Raw genomic sequence first — 21,338 nt, forward strand, 5'->3', positions numbered from 1 at the left:
TTCAGACTATTCACCGTAAGATCAAATAATGAAGCTGAAGCTTCAATACTCTGGCCACATAATGAAATGACAGGACTCATTGGAAAAAGAACCTAATGTTGGGAAAGTTTGAAGGCAAAAGGAAAAGGGGATGGCCAAGGACGAGATGGATAGACAGTGTCAATGAACATGAACTTGGCCAGATTTTGAGAGACAGTGGAGGAGAAAAGGGCCTGGCATACCATGGTCCATGGGGTCATGAAGAGTTGGACATGACTAAACAACAACAACAATTATAAATCTTAAAGTGCAATATATATGCCAGATTTTATTTTTTTAATTTCATTTCCCAGCCTCCTTTCTGAGCTCCAGATTTGTACTTCCAACTGCTGACAGGACATCTCCACTTGGAGTGAATGGATTTGGAGTCAGAAGACCCAGGTTCATATCTCACCTTTGCCATTTATTACTTGTGTGACCCTAATGAGTAAATCACTTACTCTCTCTAGAACTCTGTTTCCTTATTTGTAAATGATTTAGATGACAGCAACCTCTATGGTTCATCTCTAAATCTTTGATCTTTCTAGGGGTCTGGGAAAAAGAGACTAGGAAAGAAAGTGGGAGAGTTTCAAAAGGGCAATTTTATCTTTGCAAGTTTTGCCTACAGAAGGGGGAAGAAATTATTTTATTTTTCCCCTTGTGTACCCAGCCTCTTGATTCTAGCCAGAATTCAGGCTATTAGAAATAAATAATAATAGCATGCATTTTGGATGGCATTTTAAAATTTAAAAATCACTTTTGTCTATGGGAATTGAATCTAAAGGTCAGATAACAGACAACAAACAGTGCAGCTAGTTCAAGCTCCGGGGAGATAACCTGTACAGAACAGGTCTGGACTTTTGGGTAAAACAATCAGGAGGAATCTTGAAGTGTATATTAAGTCTACCCTTCTTACTCTTTGTTGCCTTCTTATACTTGACAGAGTGGTGGAAAGGCTGCCTCCATCTGAGGTTACTTAGTACGCTGTTTTTGCAGGGGAACAGGAAAATTATGCTCCCTAGATACCTGTATAGCAACACCTCTGAGATACTCCTCCAATTTACACAAAGGCATCCTCTGTTGGCTACAACTAATAGCACAAGCCCTCACTAGTGTGTTTGTCATTAATGATTAACCAAAAGACACAATTAACTCTTAGCAGAAGACATTTACTATGATGGTATGGTAGCTACAAAAGCTTCCCCCAAATAAATCTAGGGTTGGTTGCCCCACAAATACACACAATATTCATGGGAACGGAGTGAATTCAAATTTAAGAGTATGATGGTAGTGAAGTATATTTCTAGGATATATATGTGGCAAAGGCAACCCAATTCTTGGTACTATATGGTCTAAAAATCCTTTGGGCCTAAAAATTCCTTTCTTTGTAGAGTCCTCACACATTTCCACCTTAGGTGTAGCGTCTCTACTGGGTGGGTTTCTCAGCTGGGTTCTACTTCTTTTCATAGCCTGCTTTTATCTTTATTCTAGACAGTCCTGTTCTTTGAAGCTGCTTCTTCCTTCTTTCTGTATCCATCCCTATCTGGGCTGTATCATTCTCTTAACTATGGCTAAAAGTGATGCTGTCTTAAACTCCTTCTGCTAGATTCCATGGTCAATGGTGGGGGACAGAAGAAGCTTAGAGGGGTCTCTTCCATGTATAACTCTGAGCCTGTAAGCCTTAAAGTCCAGGCTTTAGCTATTTAAAGCCCTTCAGGGTTTGTTCATACCTTATAAAGCGTGGTTCCAGTTGTAATTTTGTAGTTAATTTACCACCTATTACCATACTGAATAAACCTTGTGACTGCATTATGGGAGAGAAGGAGAGGAATCATATTCTTCCTCTCTTACACTTATACTGCTGTTGAAGTATTATAGCCTTTCTCATTAAAGCAACCCTACATTGCTTGCTTGCTTACCTAGATTCCCCAATGCTTCCCTAAGCCAGATTTGATCCTCTCCTCAATCAGGTAAGAAGGAAAGGAATGGAAAAAAGCATTTATTGAGTGACTACCATGTGCCAAGCTTTATAGATGTTACCAAATTTGATCTTCATAACAACCCTGGGAGGTAAATGCTATTATTATCCCCATTTTACAATTGAAGAAACTGAAGCAAACAGGTTAAGTGACTTGTCCACAGTCACACAGCTGGCAAGTGTCAGAGACTGAATTTGAACTAATGCCTTCCTGAATCCAGGTCAACAAACTCTTATTTCATTGGCTTTTCACAATATGGATGTGGTAGTCAAACTCTTATTTTACAGATGAGTAAATCACTTGAGTTAGAGAAGTGACTTATTTAAGATTACATGTAGAACCTAAGTCTTCCAACTATAAATCTAGCATGCTTTCAATTATGCCATTGTGAGATATGAAAAGTTGGAGAGATTAATTATGCCAGTGGATAATTAACAAAAGGGGTCAGTGGCACTCTCAAATGCCAAAGACCCCTCATGGAACCAATAAATGCTTATATGCCCTAGGAAGAGTGAGTATTCCTGAGGGTGGCAATCAATTCTGATTGGTTAACAACTAATGAGAAGAATGGATATTATAATGAGAGGTGGGCTTATTCTAATGAGGGGCTGGGGGCTCTGATCACTCCTGCTCCCAGATCATCCCCAGCCTGGGGCAATCTAGACAAAGGAACTACCAGGGCTTCCCCCACTTGGGTGGGGTCTGAATAAGATTGAGGAGAAATAATCCAATCTCATTATCATCAATGTCCTTCAGATGTTGGCTTGACCTAGAAGAGAGAATAAGAAAATAGGAATTTCCCCAATAATTAGTTATTTAATAATTTCTCTCACCATATAGTATCTGAACTTTACCTATACTGCTGAGGGCATCACCATCCTCTCAGTCATCAAAGCTTACAACTTAGGTGTCATCATTCTTGCCCAGCATATCCAATATCTAACATCCTTTCTCATATCTAATCTAGTTACCAAAACCTGTTGATTTTTGCCTTTGTAACATCCATGACACTGCAACTACATTGGTGTAAGCTCATTTCATTGCCTGCTGATTGGTTTGGCTACCATGAGTCTCTCCTTAAAATATATTCCATCCTCCACTGAGTTGTACAGGTCTGACCATATTACCTCCCCTCAGTCCATTCGATAAATTCTAAGGGCTCCCTATCACCTCCAGATCAATTAAAATCCTTTGGCCTTCAATGCCCTTCACAACCACATCCCAAATACCTCCTTGAAAAAGATAGGCTGCAGTTAACATATAATTCTAATTCATCATGAAACATATTTTTATGAAAGCTATTTTTATTATTTTGACAATTTCTCTTTAGTCAGAGCCACCATACCCAAATTAAACAAAGGCCAAACAGAACTAAGTTAAGATTAAATATTCTTTCCTTTTCTTACTGATGAGGATGGGATTTGGACCCCAAAAAGGAAAAACCTTGGACTTTCCCACCTGGCCAAATCTCTGCGTTCACCTGAGGCTATAATCTCATCAACTGGCCTTTCATTGTGGCTACACCCAATCTCCCACTTCTCTGTTACTCTCAACCTAGCCTAGCCCTCCATTGTCTTGCCTCCAGCAGGGCCCCTGGCCACTTCCCACCCTTAATTCTTGCTAGGCTCCATTTTTCCCTAGGCCACTTAGTCCAGGTCCCTGGCATTCTATTACCTCACAGTTCCTGCAGACTACTTGGCCACTCCTAGATCTCTCCCACAGTCTTTCTGTATATAAGGTCCATCTTGTCTCCATTAAGGTGCTCAGATTCTTATTTAGCCACAGCTCAGATTCCTTAAGAGTCTGCCCAATATGGCAGATGTTCTAATAAATCTTGTCTTGGGTTGAATTCTTTTGGACAGGACCTGCATGTTCTGATTTTGGGGTCCCGGCGCCTCTAAATCCCTAGACGTCAACATTTTGGGTCCTCTATACCAGCATGTTCTTATTTTGGAGTCCCAGCACCCCTGAAACCTATAAACCTCAACATGACCTCCCCACTCTGACCCCCCACCCCACCCCTCCACATCTGGGCTAGATATCAAAGCCTTCTCTCACAGATACCACAAATGCAGATACAGGTGGTATTCAAATTAAGTGTAATAAGTAAAATAATTACATTTACTGATAAATGATAAACCTTTTAACTTCAAACATATTTTAACGTTGCAATATGTCCTAATTTTGCTGTAATCCCTTGTTTACATGATTTGATATTGAATTTCTGAAATTTCTGACACATTTGTTATTCTTCACATTGAAACATCTTTTTGTCACACTGGATATTAAGCACACACCTATGACAAAGATGAACATTACATTTTTTCCAAAGTCTAGTATTGATTATAAAACACATAGGTTTTCAATGGTGTTTAAATCAGGTGAACTTCTAGGCCTTTGAAGCTTATTTCTTTCTCTTGGATAAGTTTCTTAACTATTCACATGATGTGTGGCATGATACAAGGTTTTATTGCCATAGTCCATCTTCATTTGAGAAGCTCCTTCCTCTCAATTTAGCAAATGTAAATATTTATCCTCCAGTGGGAATATGACTTCTAGGCTCACTGGAAGTGAAAAATCCTCAAAATATGTTTTGGGGTAGATGTTTATAGTCTGATCTGAAGATACACAGATCTTATAGGTTTACCTGTACACCTGGGTTTTGTTGTTGTTTTTTTTGGGGGGTAGGACTTTTTGATTAGATGTGTTTAAAGGGAAGGGCTGGATTCCAGTTAGTCATGATTTCCTTGTGTTCCCCCCTACAAGCATTCGGCTTCATTGAGATTTGGCACCTCCATATACTCTTCCAAATCCTCCCTTCCCCCAATATGCACTCAGATTGGGTTCCCCAGGAAACTTCTACCTCAAATTCTAAGGGTAAAGTAGTGGGTGCATACTCCTATAACACAGTTCATGAACCCCTATTGATGGGGGCGGGGCCCAAGCCAAGATCTTCGCCCTTTGCCCCAAAGGGAATTTGACTCACAGGCCCCAGCCCCTCATCTCCCTTTGAAAGCCTTAGCCTACCTTTTAATTTCATTCAGATACCTTTCAGTTCCTTCATTATCTATTCCCATTGTCTATTCAATCTCTTAGACATTCCAGTCTCTGGGAATTCTCACCCAGACCTTTTTCCCAGACCCTTTTCCCCGACCATTTTCCCAGACCCTTCCCTGGTCACCCAAAGTATATAAGATCTACCCTGGCCCTCATTCGGGGCTGAGAATCTCAGGCTCACAAGGCTGAGAACCTCTCATGCCCGCTCGTCCTTTATGGGTGTCACCTGGCCTATATGTTTTACCACTAATAAACTTTTCCTCTGGCTGAAGAAGATTTGAGTTGAATTCTTTCAGGCAGGGCCCGGTACCGTGATCTTGGGGTCCCAGCACCCCAAAACCCCTAGACCTCTTCACTATCAGTAGGCCATTAACAATCAGCCAAAAGATTCAGTTAGCTCTTATGAAAGCATTATAAGAACCATTAGAGCAAAATATTTACCCTTCCTTCCTCCTCAACCTAGGGCATATGTTCTCACAAATACAGGGTTCATGAGGGAGAATGGTTGTAAACTTAAAAGAACTGTTAGTGAGGATATATGAAGAGAACACATATGGCTAAAACAACTCACAACTCTGAAATCGTAGGGTCTCGATTTCTTCTCTCTCCAGAATAGCAGGGAATCTCTTGGTGGATTCCTCAACAAGTTCATTACAGACCTTGGCCTCTGCTGGATGGGTTGTTGGACTGCTAGATTGTTAGACAGCTTGCTCTCCACAGCACAGAATCTCTTGGATTCCAATCTGTTGGATTCCCTGAACTTGTTTCTTGATGGGTAACTGTTAACCCCCACTACTTCCAGCTTAAGTCAGTTACAACACTCAACTGAAGATAAGTTACTTGTGCTCTTTCAGAAATGGGTAGCCTCAATTGTAAGAAGTTTCTTCTTTTCTACTGACAACTCTTCTTGTTTAGGGTTGGGCCCCCCTCAGTGCTAAAAGACCTCACCCCAATTTAGAGTGACCATCAGTAGTATATTTCCCACATCTTCATTTCAGCAAGCCAAGTCATGGATGGCCTTTTGCAATAATTACCAAATAGCTCCAGGGATCAGGGTAGTCTTAAAGTTCTAATGGTCTTCCGTTGCTCTTTAAAATTGAGTAGGTAGATAAAATCCTTGCCTACAAGGAGTGGAATAATTCACTCAATATCTGAAAGGGCCTTGCCTCTCATAATGTAAATTTAAATTTGCTCGTCTAAAAGGGACATGACCCTTATAGAAAGCTGACATATAGTAAACTGATTAATTAATTAATATAAAGTTGTAAAATTTCCAAGCTGAAAAAGGTTAATCTAGTTCAGCATAGCATGGTGTAGTGGAAGGAACTGGTCTTGGAGTCACAAAGACCTGGATTTCACTCAGTTACTAAGCTATGAATGCAGGCAATATCTCTTCTAGGTTGATTTCATCATTTTAAGAAGATATTTTTATTTTTATTTTCATAGGGTTGTTGTGAGGATCAAATGAAAAACATGCTTAGAAATCCTTTGTATACTTTAGTCCACAATAAAAATATCAACTACTATTGTAATATTACCAAATGTAAAGGAAGGGTAGCTTGTTCAAGTCCAGATAGGAAAAATTGCCCAGATAGTTTCAAATCATTTTGTATGGTGATCTTTTCTCCTGGAACCTGGTTTTGTAAACTATACTCTCCTTCATTTTATACAATCCCATGGGGCATCTAAGTAAAAGACTTAACATATTCAATCTCTTTTTGAAAATTTCTAAGGACAGCAAGCTCTCCTTTAAGGCACAGCCCATTTTCATTTTTACATGGCTTTATGTACTAGCTCCTGCTAGCCTATTTTATAGCCACACATAGCCAGGATTTTTTACTATAAATCTATGCAAATTCATCAAAGGAACACTGAACAAAGTGAGAAAAAAATTAGCTTCATTTATTCTTGAGAATTTTAAGAACACAATAGACTGAATTCCCTGTCCATTCCACTTATAAGCTCACCCCATACAGCCTCCCTCTTCCCAGACATACAACCTTGAATTCACTTTTCTCCTCCCAGACTGACACAGTATACCCGGCTTTTCAGTTTAAAATGAATGCCATCTCCAAACAATCTTAGATTTGCTTTCTTCAGGAAGGTAGGTAAGATTTCAGTAGCACAAATGTCTTGGCAGTGATAGCTCAGAATTTGAAAAGCAAAGTTCAGCAAAGCAGAGACAGAATATTGATTTGAGGTAAAATTAATCTGGAACAGCAAACCAAGATTTAGCTATCTTTTACCTTTAGTAAATACTGTTTTGCTTAAATGTATTAGCTGAATTGCTATTATAATAGAACTTTAAAACATTTTTCAGGGTGAGTCTCTCCTTGAACTTGTCTGGTGATCAGATCAACACCATTCCTCATTTCTCACTAGTTTGCAAGTTGAAGACATAGGGTACTCCTAAGAACACTCTTAAAAACAATATGACTCCCTCTCCACCCGCTAGTTTGCTTCTCATAAACAATCAACTGTCTCAAAGAAACAGCTTCACCAAATGACATAATAGCTAGCTATAACATTCCTTGTGTAAACTTTGGACTTATTTTTCCCTCAAATAAAGATGGTATCTTTCAGGTTCACTGGGCACAAACTTAGGAGCATAATCATAGTGAGTACACATGTGGCCAAGGTAACTGTATGACTTCAAACACTACAGGCCCTGAATGTCCTTTCTTTTAGTGTGGAATCCTGGGTCTTCGTTGGGTTTGTTGGTCAACTGAGCTCCCAGGTCCAGCTTCCCATCAAAGCTCTCATTCTTTTGCCTGTCCTAGATCTCTCTTGAATCCAGGGGTCAACTCTAAAAGTATGTCCACTATAGTGCTCCAGAAACTTCTGGCCTGGCAGCGCACAGAAGGAGACTTGTGGAAGGGCGTGTCTTTTTGACAACAGGCCGCCCTGGCAGGTGTGCTAATTACTTCTCAGCCAACGGCCAGGCTCCCTTTCAAATTCAAACAAGGTACTTGTTTGCATGTCATAAAGGGATCACCAGGTGGGGCCTCATTTTTTTTCCAGTTAGTTTAACACCTTATTATTCCCTTAGTTTAGGTGACTACATTAATAGAGCTAGGGGTTGGGAAACAAATCCCACTCCCATTTACCCTCCTTAATATGCATAATCCCATGGGGCATCTGAGTGAGGGAGTCAACCTCACCCATCTTTTCAATGTTCTCTGCTGCAATTTGTTTCACTGATCAATCTGTCAGTTTCTTTCCACCTGCTTTATTACGACCCCCATTCCACTTACCCTTTTCCCTACTGTTCTCAGTCTCTTAAATCAAAAGAACTAGAAGCAATACCTCTATTTTGTTAGGAAGATCTATGTAGGCTTTCAGAGAAGGCATAAATAAATATCCTACAAGGATAGGGAAGCTTTGAGGATGGTGGCGGGGAGAGGTGGTGGTGAGAGGAGCACTGAAGTCTTTGTAGGTAGAGGAATGCACAGATCTTTCCAATGATCAAATTAGGGAATCTGGTTGTGGTTTCACAGGGCTCCTTTGGTGGGGAAATAGTCAATATCTGAAGAGCTTGGGGCCGGCAGGAGAGGAACAAAGAAAAAAAGGTGACAGAATTAACCTGCCTCCAAGTGACACTTTAGCTTAGTTTTCAAAATCTTATACCTACCCATAAAGTGCTTTATATGTTTGTTTTTAAAAATTGTTTTCTTGAGGCACTTTTCCCCCAGCATTGAATTTTGACCATTGTGAGAAAGAAAAATTGAAGGGGGTGGGAGGTGGATAGATCATTATGTTAATTATCTCTAATTTTTCTTTGCTTTGTATATATGTGTGTTGTCTCCCTAGTTAGATTTTGAACTCCTTGAGGGCAGGGGCTGTATTTTGCCCCTTTTTGTAACCCCAGTGTAACAAATATGTATAGAATTGAACTGAAATGCCCCGAACATCTGGCCACTTCCTTTCAGAATGACTCCAGGGCCACCAGAACGATCGCAGGAAGTGGTGAGGGGGAAGGGGACCCAGGCACAGCTGAGAATACTCAGCCCTGCAGCCTCACACCCTCGGGTCACCAAGACTACAATTCCCATAAGCCTCCGGGGCCGAGGACGGATGCTGCACCCAGCCAGGCTCTCTCAGGCCCCCACAGTTTGCGCTTGCGCAGACAGCCTTTATGCCGGGGGCGGGGCAGGGGTCAGGGGTCAGGGAGAAGAAAGAAGGGCTGGATAAGGTGGAAGACAACCATAGAGTTCGGACTTCTCTCGCTTCCAGGGTAGAGCGGCCCCTAGAGTGGTGGGGTCAGCGGCTTGCAGAAGGGGGCTTGTAAGGGCGGGGGGTGGGGGTCTTTTTGACAACAGGCCGCCGGCGGGATCATGGCGACCAGGAACCCCCGTCCCACAGGTGAGCGGCCCCGAGGGGCCCCCAAGACGGCAATCGAAACAGAAACTGCGGTTATGCCCCGTCCAGACTCACCTCCCAACCCCCCATCCCTTCCTTCGGACCTAGGACGGGGCTTGTTACCTCCGCCCCCCAAGGCCCAATGCCCCCAGCACCTCCAGACCCGTCCCCTTCCCCACTACCCAGACCCCTTAACCTCCCGCCCTCCCCCAATGCCTCCTGCCTGGACCCCGAGTCCATGGACCCTTTGCCCCTTCCCCAGACACTCAGCTTCACAACCTTCCTACTCCCTCCCCCCCCCAAAAAAAGACAACTACCTAACCACCCCCTCTTTCTGCCCTGGAATCCCCCCTCCCCAGAGCCTCCTGCAACCCCTCCCCCCAGTCTTTATTTACCCTCTTCCGTATTGGTGCAAATCCTCCTTCCCTGCCTACACAGCTGCATCCCCTTCCTGCCTTCTTCCCTGCAGACGTAGCCCCGGCATCCCCTCAAACCCCCAACCTGTATATTGTCTCCTCCTTTATCCTTTTTGGGGTGCCCTCCTGGTCACAGAGCTCCCCTCCCTCACGTCCTCGTATCTCATTCCCTCTGGCTCCTCCCCCTATTTCTTCCTTGAGCCCCATTTCCTCCACTAGGACACAGCCAGGTTCCCTCCTTAAGACATAGGCCTATCCACCTCTATACAAGTTGTCCCAAAAGTGTTAATGCAGTTTTAACCGCTCTGAGACCTGTATTTGTTGTTTACCAACCCCATCTCCCTCCCCTCCAAAAAAGCAAACACCTCTTCTCTCCCTCAGTTTCAGTTCCTTATAAACTATATTGACATCCCTTGGCACTGTTCATATGTATTTCAGTCCTCCCACCAGCATTTATCTTATATTTCTCTGGTTCTGGGCAATCTGGATTCCTTTAATTGTTTGAAGTAGAAAACTTCATTTTGCCAAAAAAAAGGGTATCTTCTTCCCTTTTACCATTCATTTTACATCTGTCACTCTTTTGCTGTAAGGCCTACCATCAATTAACAAGGCATTCGCCTTGTATAGGCACTACTTTATAGACATACTGAAAATACATGACTTCTGCCATTTAATTTCCCCCATCCAATTTAACTCGCCCCAGTTTCACCTGGTGTTTCAGTAAGTCTTTGTGATAGGTAAATGAAATACTGCTATCACCTTTTTACAGTAGGAATTCAAAGTTTTATATACACACGATGTATATCTTTATACATAGGTATAGACACACACACACACACACATATACACATATGTATCTCTGGGTATCTGGAATTAGATATAAAAAACAAAAAATTTAAGGCTTCTCAGAAAAACCATTCTATTAGAAGTAGTGATAATTTTAAAAAGAAAACTGGAAGGAACATTTCCTGGCTTTTGATTGAATTTAATGCCTTTGTTTTTTTCTCTCTGAAAGAACATGACAGTGATGATGACTCTTATGAAGTACTGGATTTAACAGAGTATGCAAGAAGACACCACTGGTGGAACCGTGTTTTTGGCCACAGCTCTGGACCTATTGTAGAGAAATATTCTGTAGCTACTCAGATTGTAATGGGTGGAGTTACTGGATGGTGAGAATATAACATTTTCTAATCTTGTAGGACGTCGTTGACTCATTAAGACTTATTTATATTTAACTAAGAGATTGCTTAGCAGAACACCCTTAGAAACTGGATTTTAAGCCTTGCTTCTAAAACATAATGGCTGTGTGACCAGGGATAAGACCCTTAACATCTCAGTGCCTCCAGGCAAATGGTTTGGGGCTGTGAGAATATTTTTCTGATATTGATTTTTAGGAGGAGTTTGTTCACATTTGAAATCACAAGTTAGGACCAAAAAATAGTTAACTACCCTTCAAGAGATGCCTTTTCAATAAAGTAAGGTGTGTTGCAAATGGAAATAAACAGACACATTAGCCATACTCATAATTGTAATATTTTAATCTGGAACCAGTGTTATGAGTCTTTTGATTTATAGTAGTTTAGTTTGGGCTTTTAAGTGAATAATGGAGGTAATCAGGGGATTTCTTCACTGGTACTGCTGAACTTACCGTGTTCTACTAATTATATCTTGGAAAAATTATAATCAACCTCATACTCTCAGATATCTGTCTTAACTTTTCACCCATGTTAAGAAAAATACCTTGGCCTTCCTTTCTACCCTCAAGTTTGAGATAGAGGTAACTGATGTTTCTTTCTCTTCCTCCCGATCAAGGGACCTTTGAGGTGGGGCCACCAGCCAAATGGTACTGTATCTCTAACCTTTGGCTGGCAAATTCTCATCTGCCTTTCTGATTCTGACTGCTTGTTGAAATCCTTCCTCCCTTGTGTTAACACTCCACCTTAGCCCTTCTGGTTCTACCCTTTCTTTCGTTTGGGTCCTGAGGAACTGCCATTTTCATTAACAAAACTTCCTTTCATATATCTTTTCCTGGCACAATCCTTCCATCTTCTTGCCCTCAAGGACACCTGGTCTTCCCCAGAAGATGCTGTATCCCTGGCCACCCAAACCATATGTACCTTTTATTCTGGCCTGATATTTTAGACCAGGAGAAGTTCCTTCTGTTATGCTAGATCTTCCCTCTGCTGCTATCACTCAGCAACTGTTCTTTTTTTTTTTATGTTCAGTGCTCTTTCAGGTTCATAAAATCCAAATAAATCACCCTTTCTAAATCCTGTTGGCATTTATTTACTAGTGCACACTTCATTAACTGGTTCACAGTCTTTCTGCTACAAACCCTGACCTTATATTTGAGAACTTGAGTTGGTATCCTCTCAACCACCCCCTGGCTTCCCATTTCATCAACCTTCTCAGCTGCTGTCACCCTATATGTACCTTTATTCCTCCTCAGTCTCACACAGATGGTCATACCTATCATCTCACCATTTCCCATAAGTGTTAAATCTTCCAGAACTCTGAAATGTTTTATTCAATTGCTTCCCATGCTTTCATCTCTCCCCTTTCTCCTCCTAAACCTGCCCTTTGTCCTTACTGTGACCTCTTCTCCATAGTCCCTTGCTTTCCCCAGGCTATCTTCTCTTCAGTGGCCTAACATTCCTCTATTTCTGGCCTTGACCCTATAAATAACCAGTCTGTAACTTTCAAAAGCCTTGCCCTCTTGTGTTGCCACTTAAACTTTGCCAAACCTCACCCTTGTGTTACCCCTCACCATCATTTTTCTCTCCACATGAAGCAAGTCATGTGAGCTTGCTGACCAAGTCTATTAAAACATGTTATCTACTCTCAGCTGGGTCCTCACTGCTGTATGACTATGTATTTGTATTCTTCCCTAATTGACTCTACTGCACTCCTCCCAGTGGTTGTTGCAGAACTCTTTTTCTCTTCTTTAGACTCATAGATCATTGCTTTCCTATGCTCTGATGACCCTAAAGTACTTAAACTTAAAAAAAAAAAAGGTATTCTGCCATGAGTTCCCTTTTCCTTTTTTCTAACTCCCAACTCCCATGATATCATCCCCCATTTTATTCTCCTTTATCTCAGATGAAGAGTCTTGTCTCTTCTCATCAAGGCCAACCCCTCAAGGATATCCCCTGCCTTATTAAGGCTTTCCTCTCCAACCTTTTTCCTGCTTCCTACAAACTTGCTTGTGTCTGCCCAGTTTAAAAACTTTTCATGTGATCATGTCGTTCCCCTCAGCTTATTATCTCCTGTCTTTTACAGCCCTGCTCCTAGAAAAAAAGCTGTTCTATACTTCTTGCCTCTATTTTCTCATACTTACTTTTTTACCCCTTTCGATCTGTCTTCCGCCCTTACTGAACTAAAATTCTTCTTGAAAGTTACTAATAATCTCATTTATTTATTTATTTATTTTAGAGAATGAGGAAGTTTAATTTTATTTTTTTTTAATTTTGATTTATCAACAATCACTTCCATAAGCTTTTGAATTTTACGTTTTTCTCCCCCTCCCTCCCCATGACAAGCGCGCAATAATAGGCTATAGATATACATTAAATATATTTTCACATTAGTGATGTTCTAAGAATTAGGACCAATAGGAGGAACCACCAGAAAGAGGAAGCAAAATACAACAGAAGAAAAAAAATAGCAAATAGTATGCTTTGATCTGCATTCACACTCCATAGTTCTTTCTTGGGGTGTGGATAGCATTTTCCATAATGAGGTCTTTGGAGATGTCTTAGATCCTTGTATTGCTGAGAAGGGTTAAGTCTGTCAATATTAGTCGGTCACACATTGTGGCTGTTACTGTGTATGACCTTCTCCTGGTTCTGCTCACTTCACTCAGCATCAGACCATACAAGTCTTTGCAGGTTTTTCTGAAGTCTGCCTGTTCATCATCTCTTATAGCACAACAGTATTCCATTACATTCATATATCACATTCACAGTTATTATTGTGCCTTTCGCTACATCCTTCCCCCCACCAATGCTTTTCTTTCTCCTCCTTTTCCTTTCTCATTAGTGTTTTTCTTTTGATCACCTTTACCCTTACTATTTCTTCCCTCCCTTCTATCCTCCCTCCCTTTTTTTCCCCTTTTCCCTCCTACTGCCTATAGGGCAAGTTAGATTTCTATACCTAACTGATTATGTTATTCCCTTCTTGAGCCAAATTTGATGAGAGTAAGGTTCAAACAATGCTCATCTCCCTCCCTTCTTTCCCTCTGCTGTATAATAGGTTTTTGTGCCTTTTTCTGTAATGTAATTTACCCTTGTCTGCCTCCTCCTTTCCTTTTCTCTCAGTACATTTTCTTACTTAGATCAGATTAGTCCACTTACTTGGATCCATTTAACCCACTTGATTAGATTTTTTTTCTCATTACATCAAAGTCAATTTATACCCACCCCCTTTATGTATACTCCTTTAACAAGGTATAATAATACAGTTCTCAAGACTTACAAGTGTTATCTCCCTTGTAGGGATGTAAGCAGTTTGCCTTTATTAATAACATGTAGTTTCTTTCTGTCCCATTTACCTTTTTATGTCTCTCTTGAGTCTTATATTTGAAGATCAAATTTTCTGTTGAGCTCTGGTCTTTTTATCAGGAAGGTTTGGAAGTCCCCTATTTTGTTGAATATCCATTCATTGAATTCCTCTGAAAGATCATCCTCATTTTCACTGGGTAGTTGATCCTTAGTTGTAATCCAAGCTCCTTTGCCTTATGGAATATCATATTCCAAATATTCTCTTTTAAAATAGATTTTTATTGATATCTTTTGTTTTTAGGTTGCCTAGATTTCCCCCTGTATTCTTTTCCCTCCTTCCCAAAAAGCCATCCATTATGGCAAAGAATTTTTTTAAGAGGAAGAGAAAAAGAAATGAAACAAACTGATCAGTATATCAAAAAATTGACATATGTAGTATTCTAGATCATTATTTAATATAGCATAGTAATGTTCCACTAACGATCTCTTAATTGCTAAACATGATGGCCTGTTGTCATTCCTCATCCTCCTTGACCTTTCTGTGGCATTTGACAATGTTGCCCATCTGCTTCTACATGACTCCTCTTATCTCAGGGTTTTTGTAACACTGCTTTTTACTAATTCTTTTCTGCTTGCCTAACCATTCTTTCTTAGCCTCCTTTTGTTATTGATCGATGTCTGGCTGCCTAACTGTGGATATTCCTGTGGTGTCTGTACTGGGTCCTCTTCTTTTCTCTTTCGTCTCTACACAGATGATTCCCAGATCTAGATCCAGCCTTTTTCTCTTCCTTGAGCTTCAGGCCCTCATTATCAATTTTTAGATCTCCACTGGGGTGGCCCATAGGCATCTGTGACTCAATAGGTCCAAAATGGAGCTATCCCCTTCAAACTTATTTGTCCTCCGAATTTCTCCATTTTGGTTTATTCAAAACATTCCCTCTAATCACTTTGTCACCTCAGAGTTACCCTCAACCCCTCATTCTTCCTCTATCTTCATATCCAGTTCTGCTTCCACATCTCTCACATTTATGTCTTTCTGTCTCTTTACATGGCCATAACCCCACTTCAGGGCTTTATTCTCTCTCACTTGGCTTCAGGCTGTCCCCTCTCTAATCTGTCTTCCACATGAATCCCAAAATCATTTTACTAAGGTGCAGGTCTGACCATGTTCCTGACCTGCTCAGGAACCTTCTCTCCTATTACCTCTTAGATAAAAAGAAAATGCTTCCACCTGGCGTTTAAAGCTCTTCCCACAATGGCTTTAGCCTTCCTTTCCAGCCTTTTTCACATTATTTCCTTTCATACGCATTACATTAAAGCCCGTCTCATCTACTTGTTCCCTGAATTTGGCCCTCTGTCTGCTTTTGTGCTTTTGAGCTTTTGACGAGCTATGTCCCATCTTGCCTCTTACAATCCTTAGTTTTTGCCAGTCTTTCTTGATCATCTTAGCTTTTAGTATTCTCTCCTCATATTATGTATAATCTTATCTGTTTATATGGTAAAGCCTTTAGTAGAATGTAAACTCTTTCTTGTGACCACTCGCCTTTCACTGTTCCATTCCCAACACTGAGCTCAGTATTATGCGGTTGCCAGTCTTTATGAATTGGGGGCAGAGGGAGAGGGGAGAAAAGCAGAGATAATAATAACAACAATAATAGTTAGCATTTATATAGCCCTTTAAAGTTTGCAGAGTGCTTTACAAATATCTCATTTATCCTCACAACAAACCTGGGAGGTAGGTGCATTTGGGGTTTTCTTGGCAAATATATTAGAGTGGTTTTCCATTTACTTCTCCAGCTCATTTTACAGTTGAGGAAATTGAGGCAAACAGGGTTGTTACTTGCCCAGGGTAAAACAGCTAGTAAGTTTCTGAGGCCTGATTTGAACTCGGTTCTTCCTGACTCCAGGACCAGTTCTTGTTGGATTAGATTGGATCTTTTTTGACAGGGAGGTCTTAAAATATATAGAAATATCTATTAACAAATAATGAATGCCTGAAATGTAATTGAATTATTTTGTATACATAGCTGATTTAGACATTTAGTTACATTGTGAAGTTATAAAATGGCTTTAAATACAAATGTACAAATTAGGAGCCTTCCCCACAAGATCTTGACATTTTTACTTCTGTGCTACCCATCTTGAATTTTGTATTTACATTGGGCAACGTTGTATTTATCTGTCATGTCTTTTAGCAAAAATAGATCTTTCTGTTCAAGGTTTGTAGCTTTTCTTTACTATCATTTTAAACTTTGATGGACCCATAAAGAAAAACAGGACATCCTTGCTCAAAACACTTTGATCATTTGATAGAGGAGGACGTTGTCATTCCTTTTTGCATGTGCCAAATTCTGTTATTGGACTGCATGCAGGAGTGGAGCATAATTAAGAACACAGTTCCTTTCATAGACTTGTGGTGAGAATAAGAAAAGTACCAGTTTTAAACTATCCTCATCCTGTTGGATAGGAGACCTTTTAACCTAGGGCCTTAGCCTAGGTTTTTAGTGTAGTTTGCCATGCTTCTGTTAGCTCTGTGTGGATCCTTCTTTTTTTTTTTTAATATATATATAGTTTAGTTTTTATATTTATATTTATAGTATAGTATTTTATATATAGTTTAGTTTTTATTTTTATATTTTTATAGTATAATTTTGTTAAGGTGAATCTAAATCAGTGTGTGGGTGGATAGGAATGGATAAGAAAAAATCAGGAGTGTTTGTGTTTAGAGATGACAGCAAAAGAAATTTACTTTAAAATTGTTGGGGAATAAGCTGAAGTTTTGTGCCCACATGAATGTTATAGCAAGATTATGTACTTCTACACTTTTTGAAATAAACTCAGAGCATTTAAACACATGGACAGGGAAAAACTTGGTTGAGATATTTCTTCTAGAGCCAAATTCCAAGAGGTTCCACTAGTTAACCCTATTAGTATCAGGAAAAATAAATAAATAAAGATTTTTATAGTGAGAGAAATGATTTTTTTTATAGACCATATATTGATGTTTTGAAGAAGTGTGGGGTTTTTTTTGTTAAAGAATTTAAAAATTGATAGCATGATGTTATGCTAATTATAGAGAATTGTATTTGAAAGTAATATAATAGCAAACATTTTTATTGTGTTTTAAGTTTTGCAAAGTGTTGTACACATATGGTCTTATTTGAGGGCAGGTGTTATCCTCATTTTACAGATGAGATTATTGAGGCAGACTGAGACTAAGTGATTTGTTTAGAGTCACTTGGGAAATATCTGAGGCAGGCTGTAAACACAGGTCTTGCTAACTTCAGGTCCACTAAGCTACTCCATTGTAGTGTGTATGAAGAAATACATAATAAGCACATATTTAACCAGTTGTTAGTTCAGATCTTAAGGTTATAATAGGTCTTTCCCCCCCTTATTTTAGGTATAAAGATTAAACAAATTAGAGGTAAACTAGCCTATGGTTAAATCTAGTCACAACTTTAGTTTTGAAGTTGCGTAAAGCTTAGCAGAGGATTTTTGAAAGGTTAATGAAGGTGATTCTTATACAAACCAAATTAATTTTCTTAGAAAATAATGAATTCACAAAATCTTATAAAAATGAATATTGAAAACTATCTTTACATGTAATTAGAAAAAATACTATTTGCAAAAAAAAATGAATTTAAAACCAGCTTCTGCATGGTAAGATGGGAACAAAAGGTTGGCAACAATCACTAGAAAGTAATAAAAAGACATTTTTGCTTAAAGAAAAAAAGAAAATAACGAGTTCACTCAATGTAAAAATGTAATTAAAATTTTTTTTACCTAAAATATTTTAACTAAAATGTAGGTTCTCTTGGTGTGTAAAAATAACAACACATAAAACACCTCATTTTCTTTACAAAAACCCCGTGAGAGAGGTAGTGCTAATGTTTTTCCCATTCTACAGGTGAGGAAACTGGCTAACTAGTTATTAATGATTTGGTATCTCTATAGCAGGGCATTTCCAGTGGAGTGCTCCAAGGATTTTTACTTGATTCTGCTTGTTGACATTTTTTTTTCCAGTGTCTTGGATAAAGGCCATAGATGGTATGCTTCTCACATTTGCATATGACACCAGGCTGGTTAACATACTGGGTGACAGAATATTGACAGGCTAGTATTAGGCTGAATCTAGTAAGATGAAGTTCGCTAGGAATAAATGTAAAGTCTTAAACTTGCTTACAAAAAAACAATTTTATAAATATAAAATGAGGGAGGCCTGGTTAGATAGCAGTTCTGAAAAAAAGATTTGGGGTTTTTAGTGGACTTCAAGTTCCATATGAGTGAGCAGCATGATGTGGCAATCCAAAAAGCTAATGCAATTTTAAACTGCATTAAGTAGGGCATTGCTTTGAGGAATAGGTGCTGATAGTGCCTCTGTACTCTGACCTCATCAGACCTCAACTTGTCTTCAGTTGTGGACAGGATGGTTTAAGAAGAACATTGATTGTCTGGAAAGTGTCCAGGGGAGGACATTAGGGTTGGTAAAGTGTCTTGAAATCATGTAATATAAGAATCATTTGAAGGAGCTGGGGATGATTGGTTCGTAGAAGAGAAAACAATTTTTTTGTGGGGAGGGAAGGGTGGGATGTGATAGCTGTCTTAAGGTATTTGAATGACTGTCATTTGGATGAGGGACTTGATTTGTTCTGTTAGGCCCAGAGGATAGAGCCACAAGCTATAAGTGTTAGTTACTAAAAAGACAGATTGAAGCTTGAGGTCAGGAAAAGCTTACTAATAATTAAAGCTATGCAAAATTGGGTAGGCTGCCTTAAGAAGTGGTAGGTTCATCCTCTATGAAAATCTTAGTATAGAGGCCACTTGTCAGGTATATTATAGTGGAGATTCCTTTTCTTTTATGCGTTGGACTGGGAACTACCAAGGCCCCTTCCAACTCTCAGATACTATGATGATGGTTCAGAGAATTCATTCCTGTCTATTTGAGACTTAAGGGGATTTTATAGAAGAATTAGGCTAGTCCGATAGGCCTTTATTTGGGGGCATTTAAGGAAAAGCTTTGTGACTTAATGCTGAGGAGTAAGGAGGGCAAGAAGGGCAACAAATGAAGTGATATGGTAGCTACCCTCCAAACTGGGTTGGCAGGTAGAATGAGGAAAGATGAAAGAGTTTGAGCTAGATATGTCAGTGCCTTTGGGAGCAAGGTAATCTTCAGGGCATGTATAAAGGAGAGAGTCCATGATGCAAGAGACTGTCCCTTAGGCAATCATTACACCAAGCTCCTAGTTTGGTGTAGCTCCTAGTTTGGATGGGTTGAACTCCTGGTCACTCCATGCAGCATGGTGGCTCAGAGATTCCTGGAAAGGGACAAGTATTTTATAGAGAGGAATGGGGTCTTATTCTCCTCTGATGATATAGACAGCTAATTAGTGAGGTTTAATGGGAAGTCAAAGTTCCTAGCATGGATTGTAGCATGTCTAGACAATTTCAGAAAACAACGCCAGAAAACAGAAGTGGGCTGTGTCTAGAGCAGAAGCAATGTGTCCTAAGAAAGGTTAGGCCCAGAAAATGAAAAAGTTTTCTGAAATACCACGGGAGACAAACTGTGTAGTCCCACAACAAATAAGTAGAAGAGCTGTGATTTGAAACCACCTGCCCTTGACTCCAAATCACATACTTTTTCTCACTGTGCCACATTTATTTTTATAATCATTTTCATGCAATTTAAAATATTAAAGTACTTGTTACATAAAACCTTTCAAATCATAAAGCTGATTTGTTTTCACGTTTTCAGTTTCAGTGTACATTAAACCAATTTTTTAATGTCTCAAAACATTACTAGCACATGAGATTAGCATTTAGTTGGAAGGGGTGACAAAGCTGTTTTCTAAATATGGAACTAAACTGATAGAAATAACCAGATAATTTGTTCATTTTGTTTTTCTGTTAGACTATGTCCAAAAAATTGGTACCTTGCTATAAATATCCTAAAATTTAAGGATCATGTATAATTGGGATATGAATTTTTTTCATTAAAATTACTTATTGAGCGTCTCTTGTGTACCTAGAACAATATGTTGGATGCTATTGAGGATACTAAAGAAACGTAAGATATGGTTTCTGACATTAAGAAACTTACTGTTTTACTGGGGACACAAGCAATCAACACAGATTTGTTGAGTGCTGAATATGTGCCAAGAACTATGCTAGACTCTGGGGGATTCAAAGACAAAAGAGATAATAGCTCTTTCCCTCAAAGAGCTTATAGTCTAATGGGAGGTTGAAGAGGAAACAACATGGCTTTGTATGGAGGCATATACAAAATAGATGCAAGGTGATTGAAGTCCTCTTACCTGGGGGAGTTAAAATTGACCTTCTGTAGAAGATGGTGCTTGAGCTGAAGAAAATCAGGGTAAGCAAGTAAGTATAGCTAGTGCAAAATCAATAAATGAATGAATGAATATTTACTGGCTGACTTAGTAAATGTATGTTCATTTAATTTTGTTTTACTTACAGTAAATATATTTGTTAGGTGCCTAGTATGCCAAGCACTGTGGTAAATACTAGGGATACAGATAGGAAAAAGAAAGATAGTTCCAGCTTTCAAGGACCTTACAGTCTAAAGAGGGAAGACAACACACAAAAGGAAGCTGAAAATCCAGGAGAGAAGGTACAAAAAGCACAGAGGTGAGAAGTAGAATGCCAAAAATGAGGCTGGACTGCAGTGTGGGTGTGGAGGGCAGGAATATACAATAATGTTGAAAAGTTATGTCGTGACAGTTTTCAAGTACCAAATAGAAGTTTCTGTTTGATCCTGAAGATAATAAGTTGCTGCTGGAGCATATTGAATAGAGAAATGACACGGTCAGATTTCTGCTTTAGGGAGATCAGTTTGGCAGTTGTGCAGGATGGTTTGCAGAGGAAAGAGACCTGAAGCAGGGATAGCTCTTAGTACGCCATCTTAGTACTCCAGATGAAAGGGCCTAAGCAGTGGTGGTGGTTCTGTGAGTAGACAGAAGGGGAATGGGATACAAAAAACGGTATGG

General features: G+C 39.6%; 1 protein-coding gene and 1 long non-coding RNA gene across 2 annotated transcripts in view; one reads left to right on the top strand and one right to left on the bottom strand.

Annotated features, from left to right (window-relative positions):
* LOC110214908 (uncharacterized) overlaps positions 1-6,224 on the bottom strand; it is an 84,074-nt gene extending 77,850 nt beyond the window's left edge. Inside the window, exon 1 of the long non-coding RNA XR_002326386.2 lies at positions 5,626-6,224. This is a non-coding gene — a long non-coding RNA (uncharacterized LOC110214908). The remainder of the gene's footprint in view (positions 1-5,625) is intronic.
* Positions 6,225-9,225: 3,001 nt separating this feature from the next.
* FUNDC1 (FUN14 domain containing 1) overlaps positions 9,226-21,338 on the top strand; it is a 28,463-nt gene continuing 16,350 nt past the window's right edge. Inside the window, exons 1-2 of the mRNA XM_020996000.2 lie at positions 9,226-9,416; positions 10,845-11,001. Of these exons, the coding sequence (XP_020851659.1) occupies positions 9,389-9,416; positions 10,845-11,001 (185 nt within the window). The 5' untranslated portion in view covers positions 9,226-9,388. The remainder of the gene's footprint in view (positions 9,417-10,844; positions 11,002-21,338) is intronic.

This window comes from Phascolarctos cinereus, unplaced genomic scaffold (genome assembly GCF_003287225.1).
Source record: "Phascolarctos cinereus isolate Bilbo 61053 unplaced genomic scaffold, phaCin_HiC Scaffold_726;HRSCAF=1367, whole genome shotgun sequence".
NCBI classification, from domain to species: Eukaryota; Metazoa; Chordata; class Mammalia; order Diprotodontia; family Phascolarctidae; genus Phascolarctos; species Phascolarctos cinereus.